General features: G+C 39.0%; 1 protein-coding gene across 5 annotated transcripts; it reads left to right on the top strand.

Annotated features, from left to right (window-relative positions):
* Positions 1 to 12,398: 12,398 nt before the first annotated feature.
* LOC131602824 (protein BOLA2) lies at positions 12,399 to 20,448 on the top strand. Of its 5 annotated transcripts, none has more exons than XM_058875025.1 (5): positions 12,399 to 12,742; positions 15,441 to 15,504; positions 18,675 to 18,855; positions 19,953 to 19,975; positions 20,082 to 20,448. In XM_058875025.1, the coding sequence occupies exons 3-5, from the start codon at positions 18,793 to 18,795 to the stop codon at positions 20,275 to 20,277; spliced, it is 282 nt and encodes a 93-aa protein (XP_058731008.1). In that variant the 5' UTR covers positions 12,399 to 12,742; positions 15,441 to 15,504; positions 18,675 to 18,792; the 3' UTR covers positions 20,278 to 20,448. The 5 variants fall into 5 exon arrangements, with proteins under 5 accessions (XP_058731008.1, XP_058731007.1, XP_058731006.1 ...); XM_058875024.1 differs by having other exon boundaries at positions 18,671 to 18,855; XM_058875023.1 differs by having other exon boundaries at positions 18,635 to 18,855.
* Positions 20,449 to 20,587: the final 139 nt, after the last annotated feature.

Raw genomic sequence — 20,587 nt, 5'->3', positions numbered from 1 at the left:
AAAAAATCACAAAAATATATTTTCTTTTTAATTTTTCGTTTTTTATTTATTTTATTTTTTAAAAATAATTTTATTTTATGATTTATGCACTTTTTATCACAAATTAATCAAAAATCACAAAAATTAGTTTTTTTAATAATTTAATATTAATTTTCGTTTTTTATTTTAGTTATTTTTGAAATTTTGTTATTTTAACTTTTTTCAAATTCTTATGCATAAAATAACTCAAAAAATTATAAAAAATATATATGGTAGTTTTTTATTCAAATTCAAGTTACATTAAAGTTTTGATTTGACTTTCCTATTTCTAGAAAAAAAATAAAAACAAATATTTTGATGTTTAATTTAGTTATTTAATTACTGATTTTGTCTTAACTAATTTCTATTTTAATTTAACCTAAAATTCTAATACAAATAGAGACACTTTCTCAAAACTTAGGGAAGACAAGAACCTTATCGTCTCTCTCTCTCACCTAACAGTCTGCCACCGAAAAAAACCCTTATTCACCACTAATCTAAAAATATCACATGAACCAAAACTAAACAACATCACCTTTCATGCCGTCAATCTAAACTTTCTCCATGACAACCATTAACCTCACTCATAAACAAAACTTTAACCATGAAAACCAATCCCTCATAACCATATCTCACCATCAAATCTGTTGTAAATCTGATATCAAAAGACAACAATAACCAGCATTTCAAATGATAAACCACAAATCAGTTTTTTTTTAATTTACACCATTGCCTTATTTGTTTTTTTTTTCAGGAAAGAAAGAAGGAGAAACGATATCGGGGCAGCTCCGCCGCGCCTCAAGGTCGTCCACCCGCGCCGATTCACCACCGTGTCGACACCGCGTCCTCCTTGATGCAACCGCAAAGACAAATGTTTGCCCTTCCACCGTTCACACGCGGAATCCACATCAACACGGAAACACAACCACCGTCGATCCAACCGCTTGGCCACGCGCGGGTTCTCTAACTCCGGCCATCCAGAACCACCACGGCTCTGTTTCCTCCCCGACGCGAGAACCACCTCACAGATCGTCGACCTCCCAGCTCAAGCAGGTAGACTCGTTCCACTTATTTCACCCTTTTGCAAGATTAAGTATTTGAATGTTTGTGTTTAGTAAAAAAAAAAGTATTTGAATGTTTGTGTCTTCTGAAATGTAGAAGGGAAGAGATGCAGAGATGAAAAGAAATTGTGTTTGTGTTTCACGTTTAGAATTTTATGTGTGGTAAATGTTGTTAAGGTTTCTATCTTTTAATAATACCCTGCCACATGTCAGTGATCTAGTGGCCTTGAGATTCTGGATGAAATTTTTTGAATTGGTCATGCTGATGAAATAGAGATGCACCGCCCCAAGTCCCTTCTATTTGTTTCTCTTCAATTTTTCTTACTAATGTTAGATTAAGAGATTTATTTCTAGTTAGTTTTTGTCTTTTAAAACTAATATAATTTAATAAAAAGTAATGTATAAATTAAATTTTGGTTGTTTAACTTAGTCTGCTATTAAATAATATAAAAACCTCAAAAATAGTTTATTATCTTAGAATTCTGATTTCATTTGTCATATTATTAAAAAACCAAAAATATATTCTATTAGTTATTTTTTTCCTTTAATAAATAAAAATACAAACACATGTTTTTTAAGTTTAATTTTAATTATAAAAAAAAAAATAAAAACATTTTAATTAGTCCTTTTTTAGAATTTGATATGTTTAAATTTTATTTTTCTTAATGGTAATTACTTGTTACTAATTTTTATCATTTCTAATGCGTAATTGTATATATCCATCACTAACATTTTCTCGTTTTGCGAGGCATTACTATCATTGAGGCATCAGACTCTCTCTCTCTCATGGACGTTTGCAATTTTACTCAATTTTGTACATTTAATCCTTATACTTTCCGCGCTTTATTCCCCACGAGGTTTTTATTGTACCCCCCATCCCGAAGCCATGTAATAGCTTAGGTTTAATTTCTGCCTTTGTTTTCTGCACCTTATAACTGCTTAGATGTATGTTAATAGGCTTGTATGGCAAGATCAATTGAACGCTAGCTAACCTAAACTCAAGATAATAAATAAGTGAATCTAATACACGTGATTGCCGCACACACTCACCTCTAGGGTACGCCCCTCTTTGTTGCCTTACAAATTAAACGGTCATGTCCCTCGAATGTGAGGATACTCTTAGCAGGGTTACCTACGAATAAAAATCATCATAAAAGATCATAGACCCTTCGAGTTGCCTACGGTAAAAATGATCTTGTCCCTCGATGTTGCCTTTGATTAAATGATGATAGTCCCTTCGAAATGCTAAAGTATCCTCATAAGTTGCCTTCTATGACCACTTGATGACCCGCACGTCCAATATAACAGGGACTACCTACTCCCATATAGTATGGATAGTCCTGGGAACTGTAAAAATTATAGAAAAAGACCAATTAATTAGGGTAGTTGTCTTAACCTGCCTAGCTCAATAAAAAATCTTTTCCACACTATTTCAAAAAAACTAAGGCTACGCATTTACGCTAAAGTCCTTATACTTCTTTTCAACTCAAAACAAACAAAACATGAGCTAAGCAAGTTAAGAGCCCGTAGATAACTACGGATGAAAAGGGTGCTTACACCTTCCCTTTTCATAACTTACCCCCCGAGCCCGCTTTTTTTCAAAAGGGTCTTTTTCTGTACTTTTTACCCTTCCTAACATTGGACAAAATAAAAGTCGGTGGCGACTCGTGCTCACCGCAACATTGTTGCATATTAAAATAAAAAGTCAGTTCACCGAGTTACACCCAATATTGTCAATAATCCGATGCCTACTCACGGAGGTTCGGGTGTGAATGCCATTGAGAGTGAAGAGATAAGGGTTGTATCTGAAGTGAGTTGTTTGAATTTTCCTCTTGTATCTGTGAAGCAACATCTGATTAATAGCGGTATCTTCCCGGGCTGTGGTGTTGATTGTGAGAATTGCAAAAGTCAACCTGAAGGTTGTGCTGATTTGAAAGGTATGGTACAAAAGCTGATTGATGAGGGTCCTCTTCAGTTCTATCGAAGGTTGAGAGGTGCGAAGAGTAAGGATGGTGAAGTGTCTGTGATCTCAATTCCTTATGATCCAGTTGTTCCAATATGTATCCAGGTGCCTATTCAGATACCTGTCAGTATCCCGTATGAGGAACAACCAACGGCGTTGATGATTACTGTGCCAGGGCCTATTCCATATGAGAGTGAGAAGGCCATCCCTTGGCATTATGGTTCAGACGTATATTACTATGGCACGAAGGAAGAAGGCGAGCCATCTAAAGAGAAGTTTGTTGAGGCCTCAGTTGCAAACACTGATAACTTTGCCGGTACTGGTAGGATCACTCACAGTGGTAGGGTGTTCTCCCCTCAGCTTATTCAAAACAATGCAGATGCTTTGGCTAAGGCCAAAGGAAAACAAGTAGTGCCCGATGTCCAGAACTCTCCGATTCAGAGTGGGGCACCTGATAGTGCTGTGTCTTCCAAGGATGTGGAGGAATTATTGAGAATCATCAGGAAGTCTGATTACAAAGTTGTTGAGCAGTTGGGTCAGACCCAGTCGAAGATTTCTATCTTGCAACTGCTGATGTGTTCAGAAGGTCATAGAGATGCTCTCTTGCGAATTCTGAATGGTGCTTACGTCCCGCATGAAATATCTGTGAATCAGCTAGAGGCGGTAGCCAATAATATCTCCGCTGGGAACGGTTTGGGATTTACGGATTGTGATCTTCCTCCAGAAGGGAGAAACCATAACAAGGCTTTGCATGTTTCGATTGAGTGTAAGGGGACGACTTTGTCCCGTGTTCTGGTTGATACTGGGTCTTCTTTGAACGTGCTTCCCAAATCAGCTCTAATGAGAATTGACTATGCCGGTGTGGAGTTAAGGCCTAGTGAGTTGGTAGTGCGCGCCTTTGATGGTTCAAGGAGGTCTGTTTTCGGAGAGGTAGATCTACCAATCCAGATTGGTCCTCAGATCTTTACTACAACCTTTTATGTGATGGATATTCAACCTGCTTACTGTTGTCTGTTGGGACAACCGTGGATTCACAAGGCTGGTGCTGTGACATCCACTCTTCATCAGAAGTTGAAGTATCCGGTTGACGGTAAAGTGGTGACAGTTTGTGGTGAAGAAGATTATATCGTGAGTCACTTGTCTTCTTTCCGGTATGTGGAGATCGAAGGTGAAATACATGAGACGCCATTCCAAGCGTTTGAAGCTGTAAATGCTGTGAGAACTCCTCCTTATGAAATAACGAAGCCAGAAACGATTATGTCTTCTTTGAAAGATGCTCAGGTTGTCGTTGAGACTGGAAAGGTGGAAGGCTGGGGGCAAGTAATTGATGTGCGTCCCAAATTTGACAAGAATGGTCTTGGTTTCAGTCCTGGAAAGCGTATTGCATCGCCAAAACCTAATATCCTTAGCCCGATCAAGTTTGTGAGTGGTGGTGTCATTCAAGATGGCCAGGTTAATGCCATTGTCAATGGCGAGGAGGTGGATAGTGACTGTGATTTTGATAGCTGGATTCGTCCAAGTATTCCTGGGGAGATGCCTCGCAACTGGACAATTGAAGATGTCATTCAAGTCACACAAGCTCAGGAGTAAATTTCTTGTTTTTTTACTTTTCTTATCATGCAATAATTCCTACGCTATGCCCAAGGCGTAGTGAATCATTTGTAGGGCCATGCAGTTCGCATTTTCAAAGTTAATCATGAAATAAAAGGACGTTTTTGCATTCAAATGTTTTGCTCTTTGTCTTTCTTTTTAACTTTTTCCTTTAAATGGCAATGTTTTTGCACACACTCGCACATAGCTTAATAAAAATAAAACTAAAATAAAAACATCAATCATGCAGATGTTCCACTACCACGGATTTCATTGGTAACAGTTCCGCTATTGCTTATTATGATTTTGACAATCCGATCTACCAAGCCGAGGAGGAAGCTTATGAAGATTGTGATCTCCCCGATGAGTTGGCCAGATTGTTGAAACAAGAAAAGAAAGCGATTCAGCCGCATCAGGAGGAAATTGAGATGGTAAATGTTGGCACTAAAGAGCAAGTCCGAGAAGTCAAGATAGGGGCTGCGCTTGAGAATAGTGTGAAGCAGAGGCTTATTACTATGTTGAAAGAGTATGCGGATATCTTTGCTTGGTCCTATGAGGATATGCCTGGTCTCGATACAGATATTGTGGTACATCGTCTACCTCTCAAGGAAGATAGTCCTCCTGTCAAACAGAAGCTTCGAAGGACTCGCCCAGATATGTCTGAGAAGATTAAGAAAGAGGTTGAGAAACAATTTGATGCTGGCTTTCTGCAAGTTGTGAATTACCCGCCGTGGGTCGCTAATATTGTTCCTGTGCCTAAGAAGGACGGAAAGGTCAGGATGTGTGTGGACTACAGAGATCTTAATAGGGCGAGTCCAAAGGATGACTTTCCTCTTCCTCACATTGATGTGTTGGTGGATAATACTGCTCCTTTCAAAGTGTTTTCCTTCATGGATGGCTTCTCTGGGTACAATCAGATCAAGATGGCACCAGAAGACATGGAGAAAACAACGTTTATCACACCGTGGGGAACTTTCTGCTATAAAGTCATGCCTTTTGGGTTGAAAAACGCAGGGGCAACGTATCAGCGCGCCATGGTGACTCTTTTTCACGACATGATTCACAAAGAGATTGAAGTGTATGTTGACGACATGATTGCAAAGTCTCACACTGAAGAAGAGCACTTGGTTCACTTGCAGAAGTTGTTTGAAAGGCTTCGGGAATTCAGACTGAGGTTGAATCCGAACAAATGCACTTTCGGAGTGCGATCCGGAAAGTTGTTGGGCTTTGTTGTTAGTGGAAAAGGTATTGAGGTCGATCCTGCGAAAATAAAAGCTATACAAGAGATGCCTGAGCCGAGAACAGAAAAAGAGGTTCGTGGTTTCTTAGGGAGATTGAACTACATTGCTAGATTCATCTCTCATCTTACGGCCACTTGTGAACCAATATTCAAATTACTAAGAAAAGATCAGACGGCCAGGTGGAATAATGATTGTCAAAAAGCATTCGAAAAAGTGAAAGAGTATCTGCAGGAACCTCCGATACTAATGCCTCCAGTTCCAGGAAGGCCTTTGATTATGTACCTCACAGTTCTTGAAAACTCAATGGGATGTGTGCTGGGTCAACATGACGAGTCTGGCCGAAAAGAGCATGCAATATACTACCTTAGCAAAAAGTTTACCGACTGTGAATCCCTATACTCACTGCTCGAGAAAACTTGCTGTGCTTTGGTGTGGGCTGCTCGCCGGCTGAGGCAGTATATGTTGGTTCACACCACCTTACTGATTTCCAAGATGGATCCTATCAAGTATGTTTTTGAGAAGCCCGCTCTTTCCGGAAGAGTAGCCAGGTGGCAAATGATTTTGACTGAATATGATATCCAATATACTACCCAGAAAGCCATCAAAGGTAGTGTGTTGGCAGATTATCTGGCGCATCAGCCGGTCGAAGATTATGAACCGATGAAGTTTGAATTCCCCGATGAGGATGTTCTGTACATCAGAGATTGTAACATTCCCGGACCGGAGGAAGGACCCGAACCAGGATCGCGATGGACGCTCGTGTTCGATGGTGCCTCTAATGCACTCGGGAATGGTGTTGGAGCTGTAATTACTTCTCCATCAGGTTTTCATATTCCATTTACAGCCAGAATCTGTTTTGATTGCACTAATAACATGGCTGAATATGAAGCCTGCATTTATGGTATCGAAGCTGCGATTGATTTGCGAATCAAGTACTTGAAATTTTATGGGGATTCCAATCTTGTCATTAGCCAGATCAATGGAGATTGGGAAACTCGCCATCAGAATCTGATTCCGTACAGGGAGCATGTGATGAGACTCATTCCGTATTTTGATGAGATCACATTCGAGCATATTTCTAGAGAAGAGAACAATCTTGCTGATGCTCTCGCTACCTTGGCTTCCATGTTCAAAGTGAAATGGGCCAATGAAGCGCCTAACATCACCATCAATAGGTTGGATGAGCCGGCATTCTGCTTTGAGGCTGATGTTGAACTGGATGGAAATCCCTGGTATCATGATATAAAAAAGTTCCTCGAAACTCAAGAGTATCCTCCCGAAGCATCGGTGACTGATAAGAAGTTTCTGAGAAGGTTTACAGCTAAGTTTTACCTCAACGGTGGGGTGTTGTACAAGAGGCATCATGACGGTGTGTTGCTCCGATGTGTTGTGAAGGAAGAAGCTTCGAAAATCATAGAGGAAATGCACGAAGGTGAGTTTGGTACCCATTCAAGTGGGCATACAATGGCTAAGAAGATCTTGAGGGCTGGTTACTATTGGTCCACTATGGAAACTGATTGTCATAACCATGTCAGAATTTGTCACAAGTGCCAGATCTATGCTGATAAAGTGCACGTGCCGCCTGTGCCGTTGAATGTCTTGACTTCTCCGTGGCTTTTTGCAATGTGGGGCATTGACATGATTGGAGAGATTAAGCCTACTGCCTCTAATGGACATCGATTCATTTTGGTTGCCATCGATTACTTCACCAAGTGGGTTGAAGCCGCATCTTATGCGAATGTTACCAAACAAGTGATTACTCGCTTTATCAAACACAACATAATCTGTCGTTATGGGATTCCCGAGAAGATCATTACTGATAATGGATCGAATCTCAATAACAAGATGATGAAGGAGCTTTGTGAGTCCTTCAAGATTAAGCATCACAATTCTTCTCCGTATCGTCCAAAGATGAATGGCGCTGTTGAAGCGGCCAACAAAAACATTAAGAAGATTGTGCAGAAGATGGTAGTGACGTACCGAGATTGGCACGAGATGTTACCTTTCGCTTTGCATGGTTATCGTACCTCTGTGCGTACATCGACTAGGGCAACTCCTTTCTCACTGGTTTATGGTATGGAAGCAGTATTGCCAGTTGAAGTTGAGATCCCTTCCTTGAGGATTATGAAAGACGTCGAGCTTGACGAGTCAGAATGGGTACAAAATCGTTTGGATCAGTTAAACCTCATTGATGAGAAGCGCTTAGCGGCTATTGGTCATGGTCAGGTATACCAAAAGAAGATGAGAAAAGCTTTTGACAAGCGGGTGCGACCCCAAAGCTACAAACCAGGTGACCTGGTACTCAAAAGAATCATTCTCCCTCAAGGCGATCCTCGAGGCAAGTGGACTCCGACGTATGAAGGCCCCTTTGTTGTGCAGAAAGTATTCTCTGGCGGCGCCATGATGCTTGCAACGATGGATGGCGAGAGCTTTTCGCACCCTGTGAACGCAGATGTAGTCAAAAAATACTTCGCATAGACCTGATAAAAAAAAAAGAGAAGAAAAAAAAAGAAAAAAAAAGAAGAAAAAAAAGAGAAAAGAAAATGAATCAGGCAAAAGAATGAAAAAGAAACAAATATACCCGCTAAGTTGAAAACCCGAAAGGGCGGCTTAGGCAAAAAAGGGACAAAAGCCAATGACTACATCTCGCATGCCACCATGGCAATCACTCTTCATACATGCTTAGGGCTCCCGACCGAGGGATAAGCAAGACTCCGTGTTCTTGAGTTTGCACCTGGCAGCTCAAATCCCTAAAGCATTTTCTAATTCCAATCGTCGTGTTTAGGGCTCCCGACCGAGGGATAAGCAAGACTCCGTGTTCTTGAGTTTGCACCGGGCAGCTCAAATCCCTAAAGCATGCACAACATCCACTCACTTTGTTTAGGGCTCCCGACCGAGGGATAAGCAAGACTCCGTGTTCTTGAGTTTGCATCGCTGGCAACTCAAATCCCTAAAGGCGCTCACAAACCCCGTCGGATCCACAAGTTTGGTGATGTCATCGGGCAGTGATCAATCCTAATGAGTACGGTCTTCCAAAGCAAGGAGATGAGAGCGTCGCAGTTATAAAAGTGATAGCGGGATCGAAACCAATGGATATCCGTTTCACATTGCCATTTCTCTCGTACTCAATAAATGTGTGGTTACCTCTTACTAGGAACTACTTCTGAAAAGTGTTCGCTCTTTTATGAGCATTCCTTTTGCAATTAATAAAGATCTTTTTTATCTTAAACAACTGTTTTCTTTTACCGTTTTGTTTGCATAAAACGTCCTAAGTTTGTGTTAAACTTTGCATATGAAAACTGCATTGCTTTTACAATACATGATTAGAAATGAAACCTTTGAATCTACTTCGAAGTTTTGTGTAATTGGGATGGCAGGCTAAGATACCATGCTATATCCTGGGGCATTTGCATTTGTTTGTCTCGCAGGTACATGCTTGCAAGCGCTTCGTATCAGCATATCGGCGGACTTAATCATGAAAGATTCTCATTCCCCAGCTGAGTACTTTCAGATGGGACTTTCCTTGCTCCAGGATTCTCATATCCTCAGTAAAGCACATCTTAATGCATTCTCTATGCTCCAGAAGCCTTATTCCCGACGGAATGCTTTCTCCCCAGTTGAATCATGATGGAATGGTGTCTGATTCCCCAGCTAGCTCTTAATGAGGTTCCTTGCCCGAGTTCCTCTTTCTCCCCAGTAGAGCGTTTTCTCTCCCCAACAGATTGACCTGTTCTCCCCAGGAGAGTCATCTTGTTCCCCAGTGGAGTTGTCTTAACAAAAGGTTCTTATGCTAAGTCCTTATCCCCAACGGATTCCTCATCTCATCAGTGGATCTTTGTGCAGAAGTATTCATCTTCCCCACCGAGTCTTTCCTCAGCAGAGATTCGCATGCATCCTCAGCAGAATCTGTTTCCTTCAAGGATTTTCCCAGCGGAATGCGTCATACGCAAGCTAGTTGGTCACTCCCCATCAGAGTTGTCTTCATGACTTGCTCTTATCTCCGCATCCCCAGAATGTCGAGAATTTGCTTCTCCAATGAAGTTGCCAAGGTATTCCCCAAGCAGTCATTTGGGATGTTCATATCCCCAAGCAGGATTTATTCCCCAACCAGAGCTCGCGCCTAGATTTGATCGTCTCCAACAGATTTCTGATCCATCTTTGCCAGCTCGCAGTCGTGACCCTTGATCACTCATCTTGTCCTCCCCGCAGAGTTCTATACTCTCTCCAGGACTTCTTCAGCAATTCAGTGCTCATCTGTTGCCTCCCTAAGCAACGTTCGGATCATGCATCATTTGCATAGCATTCTCAAAAGCGTGTAGCGTCTTCCTTCTCGGGAGCGTTATTCTATAAACATTCATACATGCATCATGCATAAATCATATCATATCTGTTTCTTTCTGCAGGACAATTATCCAGATTCAAATGCTCCCTAGAGAGCAATATTCGCCTAGTCATTACAGGCGCTTATCCTGATGTTTTGAATCAGAAGAGGATTGTTCTACTTATTTTCTGGCATAGCTCAGATCAGTTCAAAGACATTCCTATTCCCGATGCCCCCAGATCGGTGGAAGATATTTGTTCCTATCCTGATATCCAGCTCAGTTGAAGGAACCGCCTCCGGATCTCTATAGATCTTCCGAAGGAGCAAGCCCTCTGATACATCAGATCAGTTGGAAATATCTACTCCCTGACGATTTAGTTCGTTCAGAAGAAGAAACTCGCCTGCCCAGTCCTGATGCCTAACCATCAGTTGAAGACGTTTTCTTTACCCGGCGTACACAGTTCGGAAGAGATATCTGTTCCTATCCTAATATTCAGATTCAGATTAGTTGAAGGAACCGCCTCCGGATCTCCCAAGATCTTACGAAGGAGCAAGCCGCTGATATCATCAGATCAGATGGAGATGTCTGCCTGATCGACTTTGTCTTTCAGATGAAGATTGTCCTACTTATTTTCTAGCATCATGTCTAGATCAGTTTAAAGGCATTCTTTCCCCGGCGTACACAGTTCGGAAGAGATATTGTTCCTATCCTGATTACCAGTTCAGTTGAAGGAACCGCCTCCGGATCCCCGTGGTCTTACGAAGGAGCTAGTCACTAATTCCCAGATTAGTAGGAATATCTACCTGATGATTTAATTGCATCAGAAGAGATGTCTGCCCAGATTCCCAGATCAGAGATACTTTTACTCGTTGATGTCCAGATCAACCGGTGTATCTCCTTCGATTCCCAGATCGACTTAAGACATCTATCCCGATGCAAGTTCGGAGACATCTGCTACGTCTGATATTCAGATCAGTCGAGATGTTCCTTCTCTTGATGCCCAAATCATTTGAAGTGTTTCCCCTGCCTGTGGGTGCCCGTTCCTCCTTTTTCACAAGTTGGAGCATATTTATTATCCAGATCAATTGAAGTTTTTTCTCCCTGCTTGCGGGGTGGTACATTCCTTCTTATCACAAGACGGAATCTTCTATTGATCAAGAGTGCAAATTTTCAAGTTCATTCAGGTATTCAATCTCCTTCCACCTCAACTGTTCGAAACTTTCGTTTCTCACTCGCCAGGTTCAAGAAGTTTGAATAGGGGCAGCTGTTGCACCCCAAAATTTGCCCTCTTTATTTGAGCTATAAGTTAATAATGACGTTTATTTCGTCATTCAAAAATTGAAGAAATAATAAAGAGTTTTCATGGGTTTAAGAAGATACGGTGTGAAAAATGGTTTTAACAGTGCAAATACGAGAAAATTCACAAGTCCCATTTGGAAGGTGATATGAGCTAAGTTCCCGCGTAATCTCGACTATTTCGACGATATCTACAACTTTCGTGTTCGGCTCGGAAGCCAATTTTTTGAGGAAGGTTGTCAGATTTGCAAATTACTTGAGGTTTCGCAGTGAAAAACGGTGCTGAATGTAGGGTTTTCGAACAATAAAAAATTCATATCTCACAATCCGCTCGTCGGATTCTCTTGAAAATTTAACTGGAGCTCCGTACTATCATTACCAAGATTTTATATGTTCGGACCGAAGACCAATTATGCACCAAAAATTCCCAGCATTTTGAAGAACGCCTTGATTTTTCAGTGAAAAGTGGCTTTCGGGTATGTTGCGCCGAGTTCGAAAATTCATAACTTTTTCGATTTTTATCGTATGAAGTCCATCCCGGCGGCATTCACTCGGAAATTTCGTTATCTTCGATTCTTCGTCACACATGCTAAGTCAGATTTGGAACCGAAGTATGAGTTTTATCACGTTCTCTGAACGGTACTCGCAAAATTCTGCACAGTCGCACCATATGAACCGATTTTTCTCGTCATTCAAACGCGCATAATTTCCTCACCGTTTGTCGGATTGAGACGATTCTCGCGGCTACGAGTCACAAATTTGGTCATCTTCATAGTGATGTTCGTTTTATTTCCGAATTTCGCACCGATTCACGTTTCCTCGAAAACGAGCAAAAGGAGATACGTCGGGGGCATTTTTGACGTTTCACCATTTAAACTATATATACTTTTTTCCCTCTTTTTCTCTAATAATTCCACTTTTACCAAAAATCACACAAACAAAAACCAATTCTCACTCACTTCTCTCTAAGATCAAAATACCAAAAAAATATAGAAAAAAGGGAAGAACACTATGAACTTCATAGAATTCCTCAAGAACACGTAAAGAAAAAGTTTCAGATCTCTTTCTGAACTCTCTTTTTCCGATCGCACATCACTTGTCTCCACACGGTGACCGCGGCACATCCCTCCGGCGATTGTCTTCCGACACGACTTCCCCCTCCGGTGCGAATTCACTTTCCGGTGCAGCAAGCTTCCGACGCGGCATCTTCCACTTCGTACTTCCGATCACTTTCTCGTCATTTCGATTACGGTAATTCAATTCTTGGAACTTTGACCTCGCTTTAGAACTTTGATCTTGCTTTTGAAGTAATGTAGTTGTGTCGTGGATAATGCTTAATACTCATTGCTATTAGTAATTAGAAAAGTGAATTTGAATTACTTGCTGTTCATTTTGTGATGGTGCGGAAAGTTGATAGGAGTCATAGTTTGTACGTGAATTGTATCACTTGAATGGATGAGCATTCATGAGTTGATTGTTTGTTCACAAATAAACATGCTAGGTGCTTGTATTAATGCTTGTATGAACTGTCGGCATTGCAAATTGATCATTACTAATTGATTGATGCTTATTGTCATGTGTTGATGACGTTGTTTCAATTTGTTGAACAATTGAGTGGAGGTGGAGATTGAAATTGAATTTTTGTATTACTAATTGTTAGATATTGATGAGAATTAGATGATGATTTTGTTGTTGATTGGTAATGATAATAATTGTTGTTGTGTTTAGTTGATGATAATTCGAATTGATGAGATGATCTTGACCTGAGTACATGAGTTCAGTTGATGATTAGGTTGTTTTGATGATAGTTCATGAATGTTAATGCTCTTACTCCACTTGCTGGTTTGTTTGGTAAGCATGAATAGTTTTGATATGAGATTTGTGAAGATAAATGTTGGCTGATGTGGTTGTAATTTGTTGATGAAGCACTTGTTGATAATTGATTAATTTTGTTGTCCAAATTGCGTGGTGATGTTGAGTGGTAAGTGTGGAGTTGGATGGTTGAACCAAGTTGCTGTCATTTCTTGTAGATTATTTGAAATATGATAAACATTGGTTATGTCAGCTTCATGAGACAATATGCTAACTTGTTCATTTTTTTCAATTTGTGCTAAAAATGTGTTTTAGTCATAACTCTCTAACCGTATGGAGTTTTCTGGATTTTTTTTAATGAAAACCGATTTTCTCGAACATTCTAAAGCTCTCCACGCGTACGGTTTCTCGATTCGGACAAAATTCGGTCCAGTTTTGGGTGGTCTGCCCTGTTACGGGTTTGTGATATTTTACCGAAATTTTGGCCAAACCGATTCGATTTTCATGTTTTCATTTGTTTGATGGTGTCATGTTATTGAATGTGTGTTGTTCTTAATGATGGATGTATTGATATCGTGATTTCGAATAGTTGACTCAAGAAGAAACTTGATCCTAAGCATGGTGTCATTTGTTAAGAGTTTGATGCTACTTGAAAAGAACATGTCTCATGCTAAAATCAACTTGCGGATTGTGTGATGTTTTGCGCTAGACATTGTACATAGATGCTGGAATTTTGGTGTTGTTTTAGTGATTGATAATGTGAATTGTATTGCTCATTTGGTGGACATTTGATGCTGGAAATTTCTATGTTGGTTGGTGGTATTGTTGACATGTAATTTGAGAGAACGATGAATTTCAATTGTGTTGAAATGCTGAAAATTAATCGGTACCATGCTTATGTGAACTGTTGTGCATTTGTCCTGAATGTTAGTAACACTTGATGCTTAATTGTGGAGAACTTTATTTGTTAAGGATTTGATACTTTGTGCTTACTTGAAACTATGCTTGATTCTAATTTCCAACATGTCAATCATATGCTATCTTGTGCAAAGTACCATGAACCATTTTCTTGTGTTTAGATGTGTTTCTAAGTAACTTTTTGGGACTGTTTTAGAGCATCTCAATGCAGAATTTTTGGTTGTGTAGTTGTTGGTGCATTTCATCATTTTGTTGACTCATGGGAATGTAGAAACTAAAAGAAATTGTTGTGCATTTGGCTTATGATTTAGTCATGGATACAAAATGAGAATAGAGCTTGTTTGATTGATTAAGTGATGTTGTTGAGTGCTGATTTTTTCTGTTATGACATGAATGCTATCCTCTTTTTCCCTCATTTTTGCAAATAGACGCGGTACGTCGGCTTTGATTGAAAATGTTACAACTTTAGAACCGCTTATCATTTTTAAGCATGTGGTTAGTGTTTCTTGAGTGGAATATGGTTTTCGGAACTGTTAGAACAGTTTATTTTCGATTTCGGCCGACTTTTTCCACCAATTCCGCTTCTTCCCCGTCTTGAAAGTCGCGCTTCCAGGCCGATTTTGTAAATTCTAATTGCATATTTGACTTCTTTAGCATGTTTTAACCTTGCAATAAAATTTTGGCTTAATTCTGACGAGTTTAGTTTTCACTGTTTTTACCCGGTTTCGCCGTTTCGGTGTACCGTTGTGCATGTAAATACTTGTGTTGGCTTCCGTAGTTTTAGTGTACATATTTGATTTGCTTTTGAATGCTATCCCACGTTTCTTCTTGTTTGCTTTTGTTATGTTTTCACTTTCTATTCCGTTATCCGTTTCCGGTTCAGCTTATAATTCAATAACGCAATTCCGATTGCGGTGCTTTGTTATCTCTAACGTGTGTGCTAGTATGCAAGGCAACATGGAGGCTCTGGTCGATGCCCGCTCTCGTGTTCCGCTTTATTTGCGGGACACGACATTTATCCTCTCTCTGATTCGCGTTTCTACACGCATCCTTTATCATTATACTTGCTTGTCCGAATTTCTGTTTCCCTTGCAGGTGTATGGTATTCGTTGTGCCCGATGCACACGTTGGCGCGTGATTTACTTTCATCGCGCCGACTCTTGATTGCTTATGCGGATTCTAATCGGAGTGCTGACATGTTTGCTATTGCTTTTGCTAGCTCGCTCGCGGGATCCTAGTTTACTCGCTCTCTTCGCTTTAGTTTACGGATCGTCATCCGTTTGGTATTGATTTCGTTTCATTTTATTTCTCTCGCACTTTATCGCTTTCCCGCATCATCCAATAACATGAGAAGTAGGACTTAGACATGCACCTGGCCAAGTCCTCGAAAGAGGCTCTGTTTTTGTTGGTGTGTTTATATTTGTGCTTTGCGGCAGGGAGTCACGGTGTAATAAGTCCTATATGGCACTCCGTTAAGTCCTCATGGAAGGCATGCGGTCAAGGGTTCGTAATCAACCCCCGCCTAGTCTCATCGAGTCTGTTTGGTAGGCGCACGCCTCGCGTTGTTTGCTTCCGAACGTGCAAAAGATCTTGTTATCGAGTATGTCAGGTAAAGGGTTCATGCAATCGGACCCCCGTCTTTCCTATAGCTCGCGTCGCTCGACGTTGATGCTCGGTGTACGCACGCACCGTTTTCCTTTACGATCCGTGACGACTTGGTTGCTGAGAGGGGTCCGCCCTCTTGTCTATGGCCCGATCATTTTCGCGAGGTCTAATGCTTGGTTGACTTGGGTTGAGCTGCTCCCCTTGGCTATGGCGGGACCGCTTTTCTACCATTCGGTCAGTACCGTTGGTTTTGTTTGCTTTACGAGCGGATGCTCGTTTGTGTGATATTATTGTTTGCTTCCCTTTTCCCTCGTAGGTTGATTAGTTTAGTTTAGACTGATACCCTTTGTATGATAACATTAGGTAGCAAGCTTTCCCCTAGCTTAGGTCTTCCTCATGCATTCTTTAAAACACAAACCACACTCTTTGATTTTCTTTTCTTAAGAACTTGTTATTTCCGCTCCATTCCCAAGCGTAAGCCTCCAAAGGTCGAGCAGCGGAGTGTGAATGTAACTCGTTCACCTAAAAAACACAAAACAAACAAAATTAGTTAGCCGAGCTACGGTAGCTCTGATTCTGCAAAACAGATACGTAGGCAGCGGGGTAGGTCCCGTGCGAGCATAATCCTTTCTTTTCCCTACATTCTGCATTCATTTTAGTCCAGATTAGCGTAGTTTGCTTACACACCCATAGATTTAGACACAGGCGTGGATACCATCGAGTACGATGGGCGCGAGGGGTGCTAATACCTTCCCCTCGCGTAACCGACTCCCTTACCCTTTTTCTCTGGTCGTGAGACCGTTGTTTTGTTTTGTGGTTTGCTGGCATTCCCTTCCTTTTCAGGATAAATATGTTAGTGGCGACTCTGTTAATTTTCGCGGTAGCGACAGCTGGCACGGGTATCTTACTAGTTATATTAGATTATTAGGTAAACTATGTTTTATTCATAAATTATTTTTAAATTAATTATAATTATAAATAACTTTAATAATATATTGGGACAAATGAGTTTGTGGATTAAGTGTTAGTCTATAACAATCCATATGACCAAACATCTAAGGACAAAACACAAAAACATTAATCATCAAATAAAAATGGATAAATAAATATATTTAGCATGATAAAATAATAGAAAAAAACTCAATCATTATGGTTTCTTTGTTACAAAAGATTTTGCTACACCTTGTTATCTGATTTTCAAGGGTTTGAGTAAATGATTTCTATAATGCATTCATAAATATTTTCTACAAAGAATCTTCAACACTATTATGATAATCAAATATTTCAGACTTCACTTCTTCTTCGAGCAATGGTAGTTGATGGCATTGCCCTTAAACAAAAAAGAAACATGAGTTAAGAAATATCATATATCACGCAAATAACATATCCATGATTAATATAGAAAATATTACAGAGATGGAATTCATAAAATAAAATAACAAAAAAATAGAAAATATTACAGAGATGGAATGAAAGCACCTCACAAATCGTGAAACGAAAATGAAAAGAAAAAAATTCGCCTTATAAGCATTATTATGAGATGCAGCCTGCAAGTTACAACTCAACAGAGTAAAAAAGAAAAAAAAAGAAAAAAAACTGTGGTGTCGAAGGAACCAAAACAGATCTGGAAACACACTGGAGCACTACCAACATTTCCGACACCACGCATAACCTCCACACCACGGCGCTTCAAACCGTGATAACCCATGTAGACCACCACCATCATCAGCGGCTACAGCCGCGATCCACCCATAACTGACGTCTTCCACCATCACATACATACAACCCAACGCAAATCTTCAATCAGGATCCCTCTGACTCACACATGATCATTCAATTTCACAGCACACTGAATTAAACGTGGAAAGAAGAAGAATGAAAGTGGTTGATAAATATGCAAAGCATTATATGAGGTCATTAGTGCTGTAAGCAGTTTGGAATGTGGATGGCCAGAGAAAGTAAATAATTTGTAACTGCGACATCATGAGAGGTTGGAGGTTTAAAGTTCAATCCTTACAACTGCTGCAACATACATTGGAAAGGGAATGATGTGGAATTTTGTGAGAAGAGAGGCTGATGTGGCATAGCTAAGAGATGAGGAAATGGTAGACTCTTCTTATATGATAGATGTGATGAATAAAAAAGAGAATGACAACTTTATCAAATTATTCTTATTTGTTATTGGTGTATTTTTATCATCATTAATGCAATGAAAAATAGTAAATTATGAGTATTAATTAGAGGGTACAATTAAAAAATAAAAATAAAAATAGCCTTGAACACGAAAAGTGACACTTATTTTGTGACAGAGAGAATAATAAAATTTATATTTTTCATTAAATTAACATTATAATTTTATTACTATTATTATTATTATTATTAAATTCTTTTATTTTACTAAAACAATTTTTAAAAGTATTTTGAAAATTTAAAATTTGCTCTACAAAAATATTATATCAAACAAACTCATTAGTAATTCAGAGTTTGTGCCGAGAGATATGGACACTGGCCAAGTATTGTTTTCAACTAAGAATCGAACCTAGTATTCTTCGGATTGCGTCCTTAGCTGGAGCTCCTTTACCACTGGAGTCTAACTAAGGACCCCTTTTCCCTAAGAACTATAGTAATACAAAATGTTTATATTATTATTATTATTATTATTATTATTATTATACCTGTTATTTAATTTAAAAATATTTAATATTAATAGGTTATTCATCAAATATAATAAGAATATTATAGTATTGTACATGAAATCAAAAAATTTAATTATACTTAATTAATTTTTTTAATAAATTAATTATTTAGATTTAACTATATTGGTATATTTATGGGCGTGGGAAGAAAGGCAAGTTAAGAGGCGAATAAATATATTCCTCCGCAAATTGAAGAAGAAGAAGAAGAAGAAGAATACCCTAAAAAAGAAGACCGCGTAAACAGAGAGTGCAAGACCAGAAAAGATAGTAATGGGTGTGTCAAAGGAACAAGTGGAATCATCTTTGAACTCCAAACTTAACCCTTCCCATCTTGTAAGCTTTTCTTCCCCAATTTCCTTCTCTATTTTCTTTTCATTGGAATTTGCAATTTCTTTGTTTCTGTCTTAGATGATAATACATGCTTTATGATCCAAAATTCTCATGTTCTTTATGATACTATTGTTATAGAGAATTATCATAGACCAAACTGATAACCTTAAAACACATGTTAGGACCAAACTAACTGACAGGAGACATTTGAGTACCAAATTGACTAGTAAAACACACTTTCAATGATGTTTTTTGTTGCAATTTTGATACATGCAACAGCTATAATGACACTGTCTGTTATGTTCAAGCAAGGGCCCTAAGAGTTATGTACTCTTTTGTTATCTTTAGCTATTTTTTATTTAAAAGCTGTTGATGTCTGAATATCAACAATTTGTTTACATTAATATATTGAGAGAGATTGAATCTTGGACCAACAACCTACAGCATCTAGTTCAATCTGTAGTTATATACCAGGCCGGGGCTGTATATTAATATCTCTGATAACTGTTGTGGCGGATTACAGTAGCGGGTTTTGGATAACCACCACGGCCAATATGGGGGTAGAACACACATTATGTTTTCCCTATTTTTACATTTGTTGCAGGGTACATTTTTTTTATAGACAAATTTAGTTAATTAGTAGTTATTTTAGATTTTCTAGGTTAAAACCTTGGCCAGTACCGGCTTCTTCAAACTCTCTCGGGATTCTTTAGCTCAATAACTGAATTAACTACTTAGGACGCACACACCTTTTGTTTTCAAGCACACTTACCCCCCTTTTAGCAAAAAATAACTTAAAATGTGAAATTTTTATACCTAATATAATGCTAATATTGTAGAGCATCCTAACTGAAATGTATTGAAAATGGAACTTTATGCAATTAAAAGGAAAATTATCTAACTTCTAGGAGGATTTTTATAAGGGTTTTTGGTTTTCTGTATGTGCTTCAAAACCTAACCTTCCATTTAGCAGTTTCTACTTTCTCGGAATAATTATGTGTACTACCACACCAACATGGGAACCTTCCATTTGTATTTAACCCTTCTGTTTTTTTCTTTTGAATTGCTTATGTTCTGATGTTTGTTTATTTATGTTTCAGGAAGTAATCGATATATCTGGAGGGTAAGTTTTTTTTCCGTCTAACACATTTTGCATTAGCTTCTTTCTAGCACTGTATACTGCCTGTTTTATATCTTACAATTGTATAATTCTATGTTGGTATTATTAGGTGTGGTGCAAGTTTTTCTGTTGAGATCGTGTCGGAACAATTTGAAGGCAAAAGGCTACTTGAAAGGCATAGAATGGTGAATGCTGCATTAGAAGAGGAAATGAAAGAGATTCATGCTCTCTCTGTAAAGAAAGCTGTAACTCCAGAGCAGTGGAAAAAACAGCAAGAATCCAACCAATCAAACCCTGCTGCCTAGAGCATATGATAATATTTATTACGAATAAAAATTCCTTACAATATGTTGCTGCCAATATTTCTGGATCATAGTTCTATGCATCCTTGTTACCCCAGAAAATTTATATTGTACTGCTTAATTTTAGTTACAAAACTGGAGTGATTTTATGATAATTGCTCTTTTCTATACTTTCTTGGGTGTGTTGTTAACTCGAATATATGTTATAGACGAGTGTTATGTTTCAACTTTTAAGGTGTTTTTCTGATGTCCTAATGTTATGCATTCGAGACATTTGAAAATTTATTGCATCCGTGCATGTTTGATTCATGAT

The sequence above is a fragment of the Vicia villosa genome, linkage group LG5 (assembly GCF_029867415.1).
Source record: "Vicia villosa cultivar HV-30 ecotype Madison, WI linkage group LG5, Vvil1.0, whole genome shotgun sequence".
NCBI classification, from domain to species: domain Eukaryota; kingdom Viridiplantae; phylum Streptophyta; class Magnoliopsida; order Fabales; family Fabaceae; genus Vicia; species Vicia villosa.
This window is presented reverse-complemented; position numbering and strand designations above follow the sequence as displayed.

Coding starts and splice junctions, on each gene's coding strand:
- LOC131602824 (XM_058875026.1), top strand. CDS start 18,793: ATGGGTGTGTCAAAGGAACAAGTGGAATCATCTTTGAACTCCAAACTT. Junction 18,856..19,952: donor AACTTAACCCTTCCCATCTT/GTAAGCTTTTCT, acceptor TTTATGTTTCAG/GAAGTAATCGATATATCTGG. Junction 19,976..20,081: donor GTAATCGATATATCTGGAGG/GTAAGTTTTTTT, acceptor TGGTATTATTAG/GTGTGGTGCAAGTTTTTCTG.